This window comes from Protopterus annectens, chromosome 1.part0 (genome assembly GCF_019279795.1).
Source record: "Protopterus annectens isolate FY-2018-M chromosome 1.part0, PAN1.0, whole genome shotgun sequence".
Classification (NCBI taxonomy): domain Eukaryota; kingdom Metazoa; phylum Chordata; order Ceratodontiformes; family Protopteridae; genus Protopterus; species Protopterus annectens.
The window spans coordinates 1,660,545,996-1,660,563,059 of NC_056725.1; the positions used below are offsets into that span (position 1 = coordinate 1,660,545,996).

General features: G+C 40.6%; 1 protein-coding gene across 6 annotated transcripts in view; it reads left to right on the forward strand.

Annotated features, from left to right (window-relative positions):
* The window catches only part of ADSL (adenylosuccinate lyase), a 663,305-nt gene that overhangs the window by 5,707 nt on the left and 640,534 nt on the right, over window positions 1-17,064 (forward strand). For 5 of the 6 annotated variants that reach the window (XM_044068286.1, XM_044068279.1, XM_044068264.1 and 2 more), the window contains exon 2: window positions 1,166-1,369. The exons of the other annotated variant lie outside the window; for it this stretch is intronic. In XM_044068286.1, coding sequence (XP_043924221.1) covers window positions 1,166-1,369 — 204 coding nt within the window. The remainder of the gene's footprint in view (window positions 1-1,165; window positions 1,370-17,064) is intronic. 6 annotated transcript variants of the gene reach the window in all.

Below are 17,064 nucleotides of genomic sequence, written 5' to 3' on the forward strand. Positions count from 1 at the left end.
CAGTCTCATTTCAGCTGTTCTTTTTCAGTTTTTTTGGTATCCGTATACTTGTCATATAATTGAGAGCTACTGCATGTCTCTGCTATTGCCAGCCCTGTGATTTTTTTTTTCTTGGTTTTAGTAATATGACAGGATCCAGAAAGATAAGATTAACATCTTCAGTTGTATCATTCATTTTGTTGTCTCCTCTGTATCAGAAATGGGCTACCAGCTCATAGTGGGCCTGTGGCAGGATGTGGCAAAATCCATGTGTTGTACAAATTTAATTAAATGCATCTCTGGCATAAGTGAATAGGAAACCTTATGATTTAGACTTTAGTGATGGTTCAGCAAGACATTCACCATCTAAACATCTTCCTTTCTTCGGTACTTTCCTTAACTGTCAAAGCATGTTTGTTTTCTTTTTGTTTTTAAGTATCCTGTTTCCTGCTGGTTCCTTGTATCCTATCATTCATTAAGTTATAGCTATCCCACATGTTGCAAATTCATGTACATTTTTACTGTGCTACTGAGGCATTCACCTCTGTAGGGATGATTGTGTACTTTCATGCCCTTTGGGCTCACAAAAAGACTGTTAGGTAGCTAAGATCTAGTTTGTAACTTTGCAAAGGCATAACCTGTTTGTTGAATTAAGTTGCCTTTTTCACAGCTCACATGCATTTTTGAATTATGACAAAGTAATTTATTGACTTCAGCTGAATTGAAACTAATTGATTTTTTTTCTGTTGACCCTATTTGAAGAAGGGAGTGTAATTTCTAAGAAGGAAGTATCTTTCAAAAGTTAAAGAATTTTGTTGGTCCGTTTAAGTGCATGTTGTCAAACTGTTTTCTTCTACATGTTAGGCATTGTGATAAAAGTAGTATTTTGTATTTGTGTGTGTATGTTTGGAGGTGGGTGAAGGTGAGATATTTTACTGTATCTTGTCTTGCTGCTTCAGTATCTATAATATTGATTGCTTCTGTGATGTTGTATCACCTTTGGTGACTTCAAATGTCACATTTAATAATGGAAGGGAAATGGTCTAAGAAGGTGATTCCTTCATAGATATTTGGCAAGAGTGGGCTTTAGGTTTCAATTTAAACTTGTTGGGAGTGGTGCATTAAGGTGCTTTGTATAGTGTTTATTTTATAGTCTCAGAGTAATCTTACTTTTCCACGCCTGTAGATGCTTGGACTACCCATCACTGATGAACAGATCCAAGAAATGGTAAATCACCTAGACGATATAGATTTCAAGATGGCAGCAGAAGAGGAGAAAAAGTTGCGCCATGATGTTATGGCACATGTTCATACATTTGCTCATCGCTGCCCCAGAGCAGCATCAATTATACATCTGGGAGCCACATCCTGTTATGTTGGAGACAACACGGTAAGTGGAAATGGGAGGACGTAGTGTAGACATTTTTGTTCGTTATTGTCATGCTTTTTTTTTTGTGCTTCTTCCTTTCCGTGTTCTGATTTATAAATATAAATTTTAGCATCCTGTTAGGAACACACATTTGGCTGTATACCATACAGTACCTTGAAAAGGAATGTGTTGAAAATAGCCAGCCTAATTGTAGACCGAGAAAAGGGTAAGATAAGTGAAAAGGCAGAGCTTTGTTGGAAGATATAAACTGGGGAGAGAGTGATAAAAAAATTGTAAGGAGGCTTGACAATGCAGGGCTTTATTTGGCAGGTCAAGATAGAGCAAAGAGAGTGGTTGGAGGTGGGGTTAATTGAAACAAGATTGACAAAAATAAAATGTTCACATACTTTAGGGGTTGCAAGAAGAATAATGTGGAAAGAATTGTTGGGCCACTGAGTTACTTGAAACAGGGAGGCTAAGTTAAAGAATACTTTAAAGATGATTAGAGAGCTGATTGACTTGTTCATCATTAGATTACTGTTGCTGTAGCCTTTCTTATTCCTCTGTCAAGTTGCATTTGTTAGCCATTTCTGCTTGCCTACCCTTAGATCCCCTTTCTAACAAATCTCAAGTTAAGCAATATTTGAAAAGGATGTTGCATATCTGGCCACTAAGACAACAGGTGGCTTCTCCTTTTGATTTAAAAGTTGTGCTTGAAAATCTTACTGTGTCCATTTGAGCCAGCTCATCAGGTTTTTTTCGAGGTCCTTAACATGGAAGACTGTTTTAGTCATTGCTCTGACTTCTGCAAGGAGAATGTCTGAGTTACAAGCATTTATAGTGAGTCAGCCCGTTCTCATTTTTCACAAGGGCAGGGTTTGTTTGACAACTTTCCCTTTTATGCCCAAAATAGTCCTGAGAGTTTACCCCAAGCCAGACTATTAGTCTTCCTGTCTTCTTTCCTGAAACTAAAAATAGGGGATGCAAGATTCTTCCCAATCTAGATGTCCAGGTAGGTCAGATACTTCCTCGAGGCTTAAACTTTGTATAGGTAAGTTCACCATCAATTTGTCTCCAACAATAGTAAGAGGAAAGGACAACCATTGTGTCAAAGAAGACTATTTCCAGATGGTTGCCTCATGTTATTACTTTTTCTTATTCTCACTATAATAAACCACCTTTAAGTCAGGATTAGGGCCCATTCCCTTAGGAGCTTGGCTTCAGTGGCATTCTGGAAAGGAGTGAACTCTAGAAGTATTCTGGAGGCAGCAATGTGATCCTCTGTACATCCTTTTTCAGAGTACTACAAACTGAATTCCTTTTCTGGGTCCAGAACATATTTTGTTTTAAAACAGTTCTCCAGGGGCTGTTTGTTTGATTCTTGGCTTTCTTTTCTTCTCCACTTCTTACTTTCTAAGCTGTTGCACTAAACTATTTAAATACATTACAACAGTGATCTACTGTTGAACATAAGTTTACTTAAACAGCTGTATTAACATAAGTGTATGTTTTAATGGATCGCTTTTGCAGTAGCCAACCCTTCCATCCAGCAGCCCCCTTATTTTGGTGTGACCTTATACGTTTTGTATATAGTTTACATTTTGGTATGTTTCTATCTTTTTTTTTTAATTTCTCCAAGTCTTTTGGGTTTCTAATACCATGATGGGAATGGACCCAATTCCTAAGTCAAAGTATGATTAAAGTTCATGAAAATAGTATTGTTTCATTCTTTGATGTCAGCCACTAGTGCTCTATGCAGCACCCGCAGTGTGCCCAGACTCCTCCTGCAATTCGTATGGGGTTACATGGATTGGTAACAAATCTAAATATGATTGTAAATTATTTTCTATAAGACCCGTTGCTCCTACTACTATTGGAACTGTCTGGGTATCCTTCTTCCACATGGCTCTCGTTTCTGCCTGCAGCTGCTGGTATTTTATGACTTTGTCTCTGTACACAAGACACTATAGTCGCTGGATTTGACGATTTCAATGATCAATGCTACTTTTGTCTTCTTTTCTTGGACCACTGTGTCTGGTTTTCTAGCATCTATCTTTTGAAATGTTGGTAATGGGTGATCCCATGTGATATAAACTTCATAATTTTCTATGTTGCTTTGTGGCTCATGTTTCCAGTATTTTTCAGCCACTTCGATACCATAGTGTTAGCACAATCCCCAGTGCAACAGTCTCACCACATTATTAAGCCTTTCAGTATACAGTCCTTCTGCCATTAGTGTGTCGCACCCAGCAACAATGTGTGACTGATTCGGTTTTACAAAACCTGCATTTGTCTGTTTCTCCCACATGTTCAATGGACTTTGTAAACCAGTGTGTACATAGGCCACTGTCTTGGGCTGCCAATATTAACCTTTCATTTCTTGGTTTGAATTCACCTGTTCTTAACCATTGGTGCTTTCTTGTTGATCAACATGAGGCTCTTCCAGAAGCTTTCTAGACTTGCAACTATATTTATGTTTTCCACATTTCTTGCCTTGTCATCTGGTCCTTCACCTTATATTATTTTTGTTTTTTGACACATTTAGTTGCTGCCTGTTTTTTATCTTCTTCTGGTTTGATTTCCATTCCTGCTTGACGTCGATATGCTTCTGCTAGATTAAGCAGATAAGTCATCTTAGATTTATTCTCCTCATGTTTCAGAACTTTCACTATACTTTGATCTTGTGAGGTCAGTAGAGATGTGTGGAGTCCCACAATTGCAGAACTACACATGTAATCAATTTCAAGGAGGCCCATCCCTCCTTCGGAACGGGTAATATATAATCTTTGTATACACTGATTTTTTTTAATCATTTGGTGAGCATGAAGCATCCTCCTAATCTGTCCAACATTTTTGGGGCCAATCAGTCACTCCAAACTGTATGTTAGGACAGGAAGAGGTAACTTATTTATAGCTTGGATCTTGTTCCTAGATGTCAATGCTATTCTCAGGATTAATTTAAGTCTTCTAAAGTATTCCTTACTGAGTCTTATTCACATTTGTTCGTGTGTCATTACTGATCCATCATCAGTTCCCAAGTATTTGCACACTCCCTCTTGCTTAAGTTCTTTTATATCACATTCTTGTCCCAAACTGATGTTTTCCTGGTGCTGCAGTTTTCCTGCTTTAAAGGTTGCACATTTATCAAGACCAAATGACATTCTAATATCATCTGAATAAGCTTTTGCAAACCTGAAGGTGTGCTTTCAGCTTTTTTTTTGTTTGTTTTCAAATATAGTTACTGTCATAGCTGTTGCCTCCCTTTCCTTTGCATTAAAGTACTGAATATTTTGGTGTTCTAACTGTCCTTATGAACACAGCTTATAAAGGCACCTTTCAGCTATGAAAAGCTGGACAGTCATGGGGGATGGTGGGACACAAATAGTTTAGGCTACTGCAGCAGTGATCTGTTAGAATATCTATCTTTAGTGTAAGTTTATTTGCATGACTGTACTTCCTTCATCTCTCTATCTTTACAGGAGCATCACCAAGATGAGCTTCTATTGTAGGATAGTATGACAGGGAAAAGTGACAAAGATGGAAGGGGAATTGGCATAATGGTTAAAGTATTTACCTCAAAGGCAAAAAATACAAGGTTTTATCCTCACCTTTAGAGGAAATTGGCTAGGCCTAAAATGGCTCACAAGGGCAGCTAACGTAGTACTTATGAACTTATAAACCCTATGCATTTTTACTGTGATGGACCACCAAGGGCAGTGTACATTACATGTACCTAATAATCTATAATGGATACCTTTGCAGTAATTTTACTATTATCTTTGTCTGTAATTCCAGTACTCTGCGAGTTGCATGTATATAATATAAGTGTTAATGTTAAATACTTGGTAAATGGGTACTTCCCCCTATAAATACATCTGTGTTTTAGAGACTTCTTAAGAGCAAACCTTCTTTATTTACTTGATGACCGATAAATAAATTCCACTGTAATCAATATCTGATGGATTCTTTTGCTAAAGATGCCTCCGATTTCTACTCCACTTAAATATTATATTGATAAGGCTGGCCCCATCCACACCAAATATAATTAGAAATTTAAAAAACAACCCATATGGTAGAATATCTATGTAAATTAAACTGTACAGCAAACTAAAGAAATTGTTTAATGCTGTGTTCTACATGAACTACAGAACGAACTGGCACCCCACCTAAGTACCATGTTCAATCATAGCCTCACCTCAGGCTCTGTGCCCACTGAATGGCGCACAGCGACAGTTATCGCACTCCACAAAGGGGGAGCCACCAAAGACCCCGGAAACTACCTCCCCATTAGCCTAACGAGCCTGGTCTGCAAGGCTATGGAGTGTATCATCATGGAACTTATAAACAATGACATTGGTTATCTCCAAACTCAGGACCCCACCCACCCAGTTCGGGGTTGTAAAAGGCAGATCATGTCTCCTAAACCTGATAGACTTCTTTGAAGCAGTCACCAAAGCCGTAGATGAGGGTAAGGTGGTTCACACAGCCTATCTAGATCTCGCCAAGGCTTTTCACACCATCCCCCACTCTGGAATTATAGATAAACTCACTAAACTAGGTATAAATCCCTATGTCACAAGATGGGTTGCCAACTGGCTCACTGACAGAACCCACACTGTGAAAGTAGTAGACTCCAAATCCAGCTTCAGACCAGTGACAAGTGGTGTACCACAGGGTTCAGTCCTGGGTCCTCTCCTGTTTGGTATCTACTTCTCTGAAGTACAGGCCAACACAGAAGGTCTTTGGCTAACAAAGTTCTCAGATGACTGCAAACTAGGAGCCATAATCAAAACTTCAAAAGATGTGGCCATCCGACAAAAGGGCCTTGCTGAGACAGATGCCTGGTGTCAAAGCCATGGCCTCAAGCTCAATGCCAAAAAGTGCATTGTCATTCCTTTTGGTAAAAACTCAGTACCCATGAACTACCACATAGGTGGTAGTCCACGTAACACCGAAAGTGTGATAAGAGACCTTGGGACACAGGTGGACAGTAGTCTCTCCTTTGATAATCACATTGCCACAGTAGTCAGGAAGTCCTATGTGGCACACCTAATCACAAAAGGTTTCTCATCCAGGAAAAAAGAGGTCATTGTTCCCCTCTACTCGTCACTCATTAGACCCATTATAAAGTACAATGCTCCTTTTGGTATGTACCTCACAAGACATCTACAACAACTGGAAAGGCCGCAGAAATACCTCACAAAGAGGATTACCAGCCTCAGAGAGATGCCCTATTCAGACAGTCTCAAAAAACTGCAGCTTTACTCCGTTGCATATCGCCTACTCAGAGGCGATCTCTGCCTAACACACACAGCTTTATCAAACCCAGAGCCTTTAGACGTGCTCCACTTAAAGAAATCCCAATCCCTACGAGCTACACGCTCTAGGGACCTAAACCTCGTCACCACAATAAACAGAACATGCTGGAGGGATAGATCTCTGTCCCAGAGACTTTCCATACTCTGGAACAAACTACCTATCTATAGCAAACAAAGCTCCTCATTAGCACTGTTAAAGAAAAATCTTGATTGAATGGGAGCTAGGAAATTCACCCCGGGGATCACTTCTGTGGCCCTGCTTGACAGTGGCACAGGAAAATAATTTTCTTGGGTGGCGAAAGCCAGGGTACCTTTGGCTAGGCTTATATAGGCCCTAGGGCCAATAGCGTAGTACCTACCTATGAACCTATGCTTGTAGAAGTCTCATTTTACTTATCTCAAGAACGGGTGTACTTTTGAAGAATGAAAGTTCACTACTTCGAACTTCAAAAGTACACCCACACTAATGCGAAAGTGCACTTTCACTAAAGTGCATTTTCTTGAACCCACTAGACCGAACGGGATAGCAGTCACGGACCTTAGGGTTAGGGCACAGTTCATAGTAAGGGGATAGCCCTACTAGCTATCCCCTTACCCTAATCCTAAGGTTCGTGACTACCGCACGACAGTAGAAGACATTCCAAATCGTGCTATGTTCTCCACTGTGGTGCGATAATCACAGACCTTAGGGTTAGGCCACGGGTTAGGGTAAGAGGATAGTTAGGGCTATACCCCTACGTTGACCCATGCCCTAACCCTAAGGTCCTTGACTATTGCACGACAGTGGAAGCCATTCTAAATCGGGCTCTGTCTTCCACTGTGGTGTGATCACGGATCTTGGGGTTAGGGCACATGTTAGGGTAAGTGGATAGTTAGAAGGGCTATCCCCTTACCTTGACCCGTGCTCTAACCCTAAGGTCCGTGACTATCGCACCACATAGCCCGTTTTTCAATGTCCTCCATTGTGTTGTGGTAGGTTTGGTCCAGTGAACTTAAGCGAAAGTGCACTTTCGTTTAAGTGGGGATGTACTTTCCAATTTCGAAAAAGTGAATTTTTGTTGTAGGAAAATGCACCCCTCAAGAACATCCTTAAACTAGTAGAGCTTAAGGGGACCATTAGGAAGCTCAAAGCCGGGTATGATTTTAAAATAACCTCTAAAACTAAAAATAACTACAGACTTTAACTGTCAGAAAATTAAAAACTAATATCCACCAGTGTTCATATCTGGGCAACAATAATACTGCGCACTCTGACACACAAAATAGTTGATATCTTTGCTGTCAAATGTAGTTCAAATTTTACTCCACCCATATTTGCACCTCACAGATAACACAATCTCATCCACTTCCTGTAATTAGTTTGGCAAAAGTTCTTTCAGCTCTCTCAAAAGCCAAGAATGACTCATTCTTTGATTCTGGTAATATTCCAGGTTGTCTGATTCTTGGTGCCAGATATGGCCTCTCTGAACCCCTACTTAATCTGCCTCTCTGAACCCCTAATTAATCTCGTTAGTCTAAGCCTATTACATTCCTGAAGCCTGGAAAATGGCTTTTGTAATGGCATTACACAAGGTTAGCCAAATCCTGGATCGTGTTAACTGTAGATGTATTAGCCTCACTAGCCCCTTTTGTAAAGCTATTGATTATATTCTCTTTGATGTCATTTAATCTGGGCATTGCAGATCTCTTAACCTTGGTCCCTTATCAATTTGACTTTGTCAAAGGAAGGTCCTACCTCTTTAACCTCATTAATTTCTTTGAAAAAGTAACTGAAGCAGTGGATAGCAGTAATGCAGTAGCATATCTGGACCTGACCAATACTCTGACAATATTATTTTCAGACATGTAAATCCCACTATAAATCCTTATGTTGTGTGGTGGAAATCTAACTGGTTGTCTGACAAAACCCATGTGGTTTGAATCACAGGTGCCACTTTTGAAAGCAAAAACACAACCAATGGTATACCAGGGGTCAGTGTTGGGCCCTCTCATATATGGCATCTGTCTCTCAGACCTGCAGGCCAACACTTGTGGTCTGTGGTTATCAAAGGTTACAGACTACATTTAATTTATTGTTACTCGTCAGTCTTACACTGATTCAAGATTGCTCCTACATTGGTTAGACCATGTGAACAACTGGTGCAAAGACCATCTCAAGTTTAAAAGAGAAAAAATATAATTTTAGTAAACAAAACATTTTTCACATATCCTATAGGTTATGCACCCCTCCTTTCAGACACTGTTGTAAAGAATCTGGGCACTCTCATTGATAATTCCTTATTGTTTGTCCATGTCAGCACAGTAGCTCATAAAGCTTTCTATATGGCTAATCTATTTTCCAAAGGTATCTCCACTAAATCCAAGGAAGTCTTATTTCCCCATTTACTTGTTATCGTATCAGATGCATTCTTGAATGCAGTGCACCTTTTGGAATGCATTTGTCTAAACATATCACTCAACCTGAGAGACCTCCGAGATTCATAACTAAAAGGATCAGTGGCTTCAAACATCTGAGTTAATTAGGACTGACTGGCAGCCCTCTGTCTCTGTACTCAGTCTCTTATAGATTTTTCCATGGAAATCTAATTGTAGCCTTTTGAGTCATGATAGGAGAACCCTCTTTGACACATAGGGGGCTAGAATTTATTAGATAAAACTGGCAAAGGAACCAAGGTATTGGGAGCAAATGACTAGAGAGGGAAAGATAATAGAATGGGAAGAAGCCAAGAATTTATTTGTACTGCAGGAAATTACCTTCCCTATCCGGGATTGATATCTGTATATAAGCAGAGAGAAATAAATAGGGGGTTCCTAAACAAAAAACAGCTCTGGTAGAGTATTTAGTAGAATCTAGAACAGAGGCTGCTATTAAAAAGGAATAATTAGTAAAGCATATAAAACATTGCATGATAACTATAAGAATCAATCAGAGGAGGTTAGAAAAGATTGAGAAGAGAGATTGGATAAGCAATTCTCAAAGAAACAATGGGGGATATATATATGTATGTCTCCCAGATATTCAACAAAATCTAGAAGATTTAAGATTTTTGCTTGGAAATGTTTACATAGGTATTTTTATATCCCAAGTAGACCCCAGAGAATTTTTCCTCGGGTAGACAGCAAATGTTGGAGGTGTGATGGAGAAGAACAAGGTACTTGGGAACGTATATTCTGCGAGTGTGGTGGGTTGGTGGAGTTTAATTTCCTGTGGGATGCACTGTCTGAGATGCTGGGTGAGTGGATTGGTGTGATGAGAGAAATGATTTTTCTGAATTGATACAGAATTGGAATTCCCTAGACACATGGTAAGGCCTTGCTGTTTATGGTGGCTGCCAAAAAAGCAATTACTAGAAAATGGAAATCAAATTAAAAAAAGTAAGGCAGGATTGAATAATTTATGTAATATTGTTTAGGTTATATGATATGTAGCAATATATGTGAAGTATAATGTTTGTTAATACAGTTTGATTACTTTTGTATGAATGTACATAAATTTGCCTATGTCACAAGTGATAATTCAAAAAAGGTATTAAAACAGTAAGACACGTTGATGTGATAGTCGTATGCTAATATATCTTCCATCCCAGGAACAAACTTCCATTACTTAAGCCAAAGAGCAGCCTTGCCTCCAAGATAAAACCTAAGTAATTTGATGGGTCTCCTGAAATTCTTTCCCTGTCTATCTAGTTTTACTCTCCTTGAGTCTCGGGGAATGTTTGAATATGGGATTTTGGCTAGGCTTGTTATCAGTCTGCAGACTGATTCTCTTGAAATTACACATGAACCTATTTGTGTCCTGTGTTTGTGTAATCTGGGTTATGGCTGACAAGGATATTTTACCAGTGTTCCTACCTAGTTAATTAAATAAAATTAATTAAAATTAAAGCACTTGAAGGACTTTGTGAGGCTTTGGCACCAGGTCTGGGTTAATTGCCTCTTGGGATGATCAGAGCTGGAAGTATTTTCCTGTCCCTTTCCTCTGACTGATCAGCTGATTTGGCCCCCTCACACTACCAGTCTTTGTCTCTAATGGAAGAAAAACTAGCTGATGCAGAACCAGCATTCAGACTGATAGGGTATTTTATACCCTACACCAGTGTCCATGGTGACACTGAGCAGTGCTTGCAGTGATGTGCTTACTGATATATGCACCCTTTTACAACACACACACACCATCACTACCACTTTGCTAGGCTGTCTGAAAGCCCCATTGTCAGCTGTGCCTGTGCTACACCACCTTTTCACCACCAGTTGTCACCCAATCCGCAGCTTGAACTGCATCCCTACCCATTGAGTTAGGAGAGCTGACCTTGGCCACTCATCCCTGTCTTTTGCCGACTCCTTTGGCACTTAGACACACTTGTTGAAATTGAATGGCCAGAGTTTTGGTTATGGTTCCATCCTTCTGTGCCACAGATCCACTGATGAAACTGTAATCTCCAAGTGCTGAATGACTGGAGGAATGTGACAATTATTCTGTTGCAGGCAGATCTGTCTGAGATGTAGCTATGCAACTACAGTTATTTTTAACTCTGTATTTGGGAAGATTATTGAAAATATTCTCTGTGGACAGATTTAGTGGTGTCCCTGAATGTTTGTTCTTGTATTGAAAGGATCTTGTTAAGAATTTTGACACTGACAGTCAAGAGACCTTGTTAATTCAGTCTTCATAACTGCCTACATCAAGAAGCAGCCAATCAAAGCGGGACACTTATGTGAAAATGCTTTGGAGCAATTTGTCTCCCCCAAGAACAGAAAGTTATGACAGACTCAAAACTGTAAAAAGATAGGACACTAGCCTAATGGAATGAAAAAGGAATCTGTTTGGTAGGAAACATAGAAAGTTTTGCAGCCTGTGGACTGGACATGTCTTGTTCAGTGTACTTGTGTTGGGTTAGTACATTGAGGTCTCTAGTTAGGGTTTGCTTCTTATTTTGTTAAATGTAAGACTTTTTTTCATTAAGTAAGATGTTCTTGTTAAACAGCATGTGAATAAAGGCTTTCTCTTTTGAGAGGGTTTTGTAAAAACCTGCTGTTTAGCACTCTTTCTCATTTTTATATATATTTTTTCTAGTCGTAGATCCCCTTGTCTAGAAGGTGAAGACCAACCCTTGTATATCTCCTTTTTATACAGTTTGATGGCTGTCTGAACTTTTGCCATATGCAAAGGATTGCTTGATCATTATTATCCCGTATGTCACCTGCTGGATTACCAACTAGCTCACAGATATTATGCAGGAAATCGAAACGGGAGAAGTTACCTTCACAAAGACAGCAGTCACCAGTGGAGCTCCACAGGGTTCTTTGCTGGGACTTGTACTGTTTGGCATGTACTTTACTTTTCTAAAGTAAAAGCAGATACCAAAAGGCTCTGGCTGACTGAATTTGCAGATGACTACAAGCTAGAGGCAGTAATTGAATTCTCAAATGACTTGGCCAACCTGCAGGAAAGACTGTCCCAAATAAATAAATGGTACCAAAATCATGGTCTGAAATGATGTACATAGTTTTGTGTGATGATATGAAGTCGATTAGGTTTTAGGGAGGTATTGGGGTGGTTTTTTTTGTTTGTTTGAAAGCTTTCAATAAAACAAAAAAAATTGTAAGATGTGACATAGGCTCAGATGGATATGACAAGAAATTGTATAAAAGACCAAATTGCCAAACAATGGGCAGGATTCACGAAGCCTCCGTGTAAGAGTTATAACTCTTACACTGAGGCTGCAGTTAAACGGAGTGATGTCAGCATGCTCTGCATATTCATGAGAGCATGCTGAATCACACCTAAGGCTAACATGGTCTGTGGAAGACAGTAGGGAACGTGTCCATAGGCCGAGCCCTGCAAGCGGACACGCCCCCAGAAGAGTAAAAGTTCCCAAAGTAAACACCCATGACAGAGGCCATGGAAATGTGAATAAACACAACACAACACATGCCCCCACAGACTATGAACATAAAATATATAAATGAACATGTTATATATTTTTTTTAAATCATAAAGATGTTTGCCCGTGAGTGCGCTCGTTAGCGCGGGAGTGCCCGTAGCTTAGCTACAGTTAGCAGTCAGTGGAAAAGGATATAAGAACTAAATATGCAAAGTAAGCCAAGAAGCAATAGCGTAGCGGTAGAGACGTCGGCTGAAGAGCAGACGGTCATGGTTCGAGCCCCCACAACATCAATTTTTATTTTTAGTAAAATAAGCACGAAACAAGTCCCTGACAAATATGTACACATATAAAATTATATTTTATGTTAAATGTAATGAAATAGTCCATTTATTTTGAAGAAATGTGAGATAAGAAAACAATAAAAAATGCGAGATGTGCCTATAGCTGAGCTACAGTTTAACAAGGTGAGTGCAGCTGCCTGTAGGTGAGCAGTGTTTTAACAGGTGCAAAATGAGTGCCCCTAGGTGAGCAGTGGTTTAACACGCTGAAACTGTGTGCCCCTAGCTGAGCTGAGCGTAATATGCGTGCTGACAGCCAAATGAAGCTTAAACCAGCGTAACCCGTTTGCGTGGAGCTGCACACCGCGCAAACAAGCTAACCGACAGGCAACGTTGAGCAAGCTGTAACAAAACTGCCTTTACACAGACACACCCCCTAGCCTGTCTAGATAGTCATAAAATATAAAAAGCAGTGGCCAGGTTCGAACCTAGGATACCATGCACCATAGTCAAGGTACTGAACCACTAAGCCACGACAGCTGTACTTAGAAATGCAGTAATAGCAAATATATAGGAATGAATAGAAAGTGGAGCATGACAAAGCAGGTTTTGTGAAGTTGATACAATTCCAAAATGGCCAATCGCAGATAAGTGCAGGAAAAACGGCATATATAAGCCCCATAGGCGGGAATACACAGCATAAACGATTGTAGAACTGACTTGCAGCCAGAATGTCAGGAGTAGGTGAGGGTAGTTGCTTTCGAGCACAGAGGTGGGGCGTTGAGGAGTCCAGATACATGGTCTGGCTCCTAGTTCACAATCATGAGGCCCAACTCATGCAGGGCCAGGTCCTGTGGGGAGCATATAGGGCTGAGGCGTGGGACCGGTTGGCTCATGATCTCACCAGTGTCACAGGGATTCCAAGGACTGGTGAGCAGGTCCGTCACCACCATGCGGACCTGAAGAGACGCAAGCAGGACCAATTTGAACCTTTGGATCCAGGAGGCCCGGCAAATGCCCAACGCCCCACTACTGAGTAAGTTACATTTAATTATGTATGTAAGAAATTAAATTAGCTGATATTATGGAGATGTGTATTCCAATATTACTTCATTTATATTACAGCTGCAGGTGTCCGTTCTGCAAACCGCAGAGCCTATGGCGATAGGCTGGTGCGTTAAGCCACCAGGCAGGTCAGTAATCCACTCCCAGTAACTGTAAAGAAATATAAAAGTATGACAGTCAGCAAAAGAGTGTAGTGTAGTCACTAAGTAATAAAATGTGCAAGTAACAGTGTAAAAGTGTTTGCAAGTATTGCTTGATTACAAAAGTGTGTTGCAGTCTGTAATCCAAACAGAAAAATAAAAATGTCTGAAATAAAGTCTGAAATAAAGATGCCCCACCTGTAATATAATAGTACACAACCTGCAGCAAGCTGAAAAGTACAGCTGCAGAAGATGAGAAAATCACGTGTGATATATCCCTGTTGAAATACTGAAACATGACAGAAGTGAGACTGCTGGAAAGGATTGTAATAACTACAGGTAAAACATGTCAATAAAGCCTAGAAGTAAGTACCATCCTGAATAGTAAAATGAAAACAAGTGAGAGAGTGTGAGAAAGAGTTATGAATCCACCAATAAAGTAGTAATAACCCCTGAATAAAGTATACTGCAGTCAGTACAGAATGAAATTAATGTGACAAGTAGAACCAAACTGCGAAATGTGAAAGTGTTGCTGCAGCTGTAATGTGTATCCCAAAATCTGGATATGTTGCTCTCAGTCTGCAATATGCAGATAGTATGATTGTCTGAAATATCAATCATCCACAGTTGTCCATAGCTATATAAAGCAAATGCAGCAGGATGATGTAGCTGGACAAAGCCAGATATGAACATGTATGAATAACAATAAAATGTATATTGATGTAGCAGTAACAGTCCTATCACCAAATGGAAGTAGTTATCATATAGGAAACTGTAGTTAGAACAGTAGTGTGTATATATCTGTAGCTATTAGAAATGTACAGCATATGTATTGGTATTCGAAGGTGTTAATAATATTTTCTTCACCCCACCCTATAACCACATATAATCCATTCCACGTGAAATTATGTGCAATCACAATTAACACCACTGGACATTTGTCCTGTTGGGTCATAAATATTTGCATGTACGTTGATGCATCTGCCCTGTTCATACATCCAAACCTGATGGCCTGTTGCCATCAATCAACCCTGCATGTTGTTGGACTGTGTATTGCTGTTCAAATTATGCATGTGTTATGCTCGCTGTTCAGTGATGTGAATATCTGGGTGTTTGGTTAATGGGAATACTAATGCATGCTGTTACAACTAATTGCGATTGGTATTGTATGTTACTAACCCAAACTGCCATGACATAATGCAAAACATAGGACGACAGGGAAGGCGGGTTCCAGCGGACCCACCTCAGCTGGCGAGTGCACCTGGCACTAGTGCCCAGTCTGGACCCTCCTCCGGTGGCCCTGTGCCACCTGCGAGTGGAAGCGCTGCAGGGGATGGGGCCCGTCCCCCCTCTGCAAGCGTGGCCGGAGGGGAACCACCACTCACCCTCCGTAGTGTCCGGACTGTGGTGTGTAGGGAGATCCGGGACTCTGTTCTTGGGCCCCTACGCCAGCTTGAGGCACAGGTGGCACAACTTACGGGCATGCCTGTTGCACGGCCTACACAGCCCCCAGCACAGCCCCGTCCTGGGCAGGGAAGGAACAGTGGCAACTGCCCATGGGTGGGGATATCAGTTCCACTGTTGCCATCTGTGGGCTCATGGGCTCTGGATATCCAAACCTCCATCCCCGTCAATTGTGTAACCCCCCCCGCACGTGTCGTACACCGACCCTGTATGCGTCTTGTTTGTCTTGTCTGTTGACCTACCCAACCTACCTCCCCAGCTATACCGACTTCCTTCACCTGACATACCACTCTCACCTGGAAAAAAAAAAAAAAAAAAAAAAAAAAAAGGGCACTCTGTACCCACAAAAAAAATACACCCCCATACATAGCTGCCCATTCCGCACATATGTCTGCTGGACATGGAAACTATCAATTACAATTGGCTGTACAACAAGTATTATTGTTGTCCTGACACCACTCTCATGGGTGGAAGGTTTCAAATGTCACACCAAATTACATACATATGCACAGCTGTTGCTGATGAAGAAATGGGCAGCTATGGGCCTTACTACATCCCTCCTGCAAAACCTGAGCTTGTTTCCCTACTGTCTTATCCTCTTTGTGACCCCTTTTTTTACCACTTTCCTGTCTCCCCATTTTCATTTCTTTCAAAGAAAATAGCGCGGGTGTGCGCAAGAGTAAGCACGTTTAAGCGGTTGTAATCGTGTGTGCGCGTGTGTGCGTGGAGCTGAATGCCAGTGCGCATGTGTGAGCTCCACGCAAACCAGCGCTAACCCGGTTACAACTGCTTAAAAGTGCCTTAGTCACTCTGATTGACAGGTCCTGTAGTCTGCTCAAAAGCCAAATAAAATCCCACTGTCAGTCCCGAACCCAGGACCTTGGAAACAGTAGTCTGCATGACTTACCACTAAGCCATGACTGTTAAACAAGAGCATTGTGCTAAAATAAATATATCATGTAATAGTAGGAATGAATGTAAAGGGAATATAGGATGTGTAGTACACAAAGCATGTCATGTATATTTACTGTCAAATCTAGTGGATATCTATGATAGTAGTGTGTGAACAGAAAACAGCCATGCTAGTTGGTAGCTAGTAGGTAATAATGTCACTCTAGCACCTTGCAAGCCACACACATACTCACAGCAGGATAATCACTGCCCATACCCCACAACCTCTTACAGGAGCACATCCGGACCAAGTAATAAAATATGTGGAGCAAAGGGCCAAAACCAGGGACACATTACAAATAATGTTACAACAAACTTAGACAGTTCAGAGAGTAACAGGTTCTGCATTTTGTGGGATGTTTGGAAGGGTATGAAGTCTGAAACTTAAATGTTTGTCACTATATTCTGATTTGAGCCCAGAGGGATTTGCCAGAAAAAGCTGTGCATGAGATATTGACCAAAAAATGAGGCAAAAATGTGGACAACCTGCAAATATTTGTACACATGAGAGGTTGACACCACCATATTTGAATAGTTAAGAGCCTAGACATAGCAACAGTGACTGAGTTACAGGAATGCCCCACAGACTCCATGTGAAATGTACAAACAGTA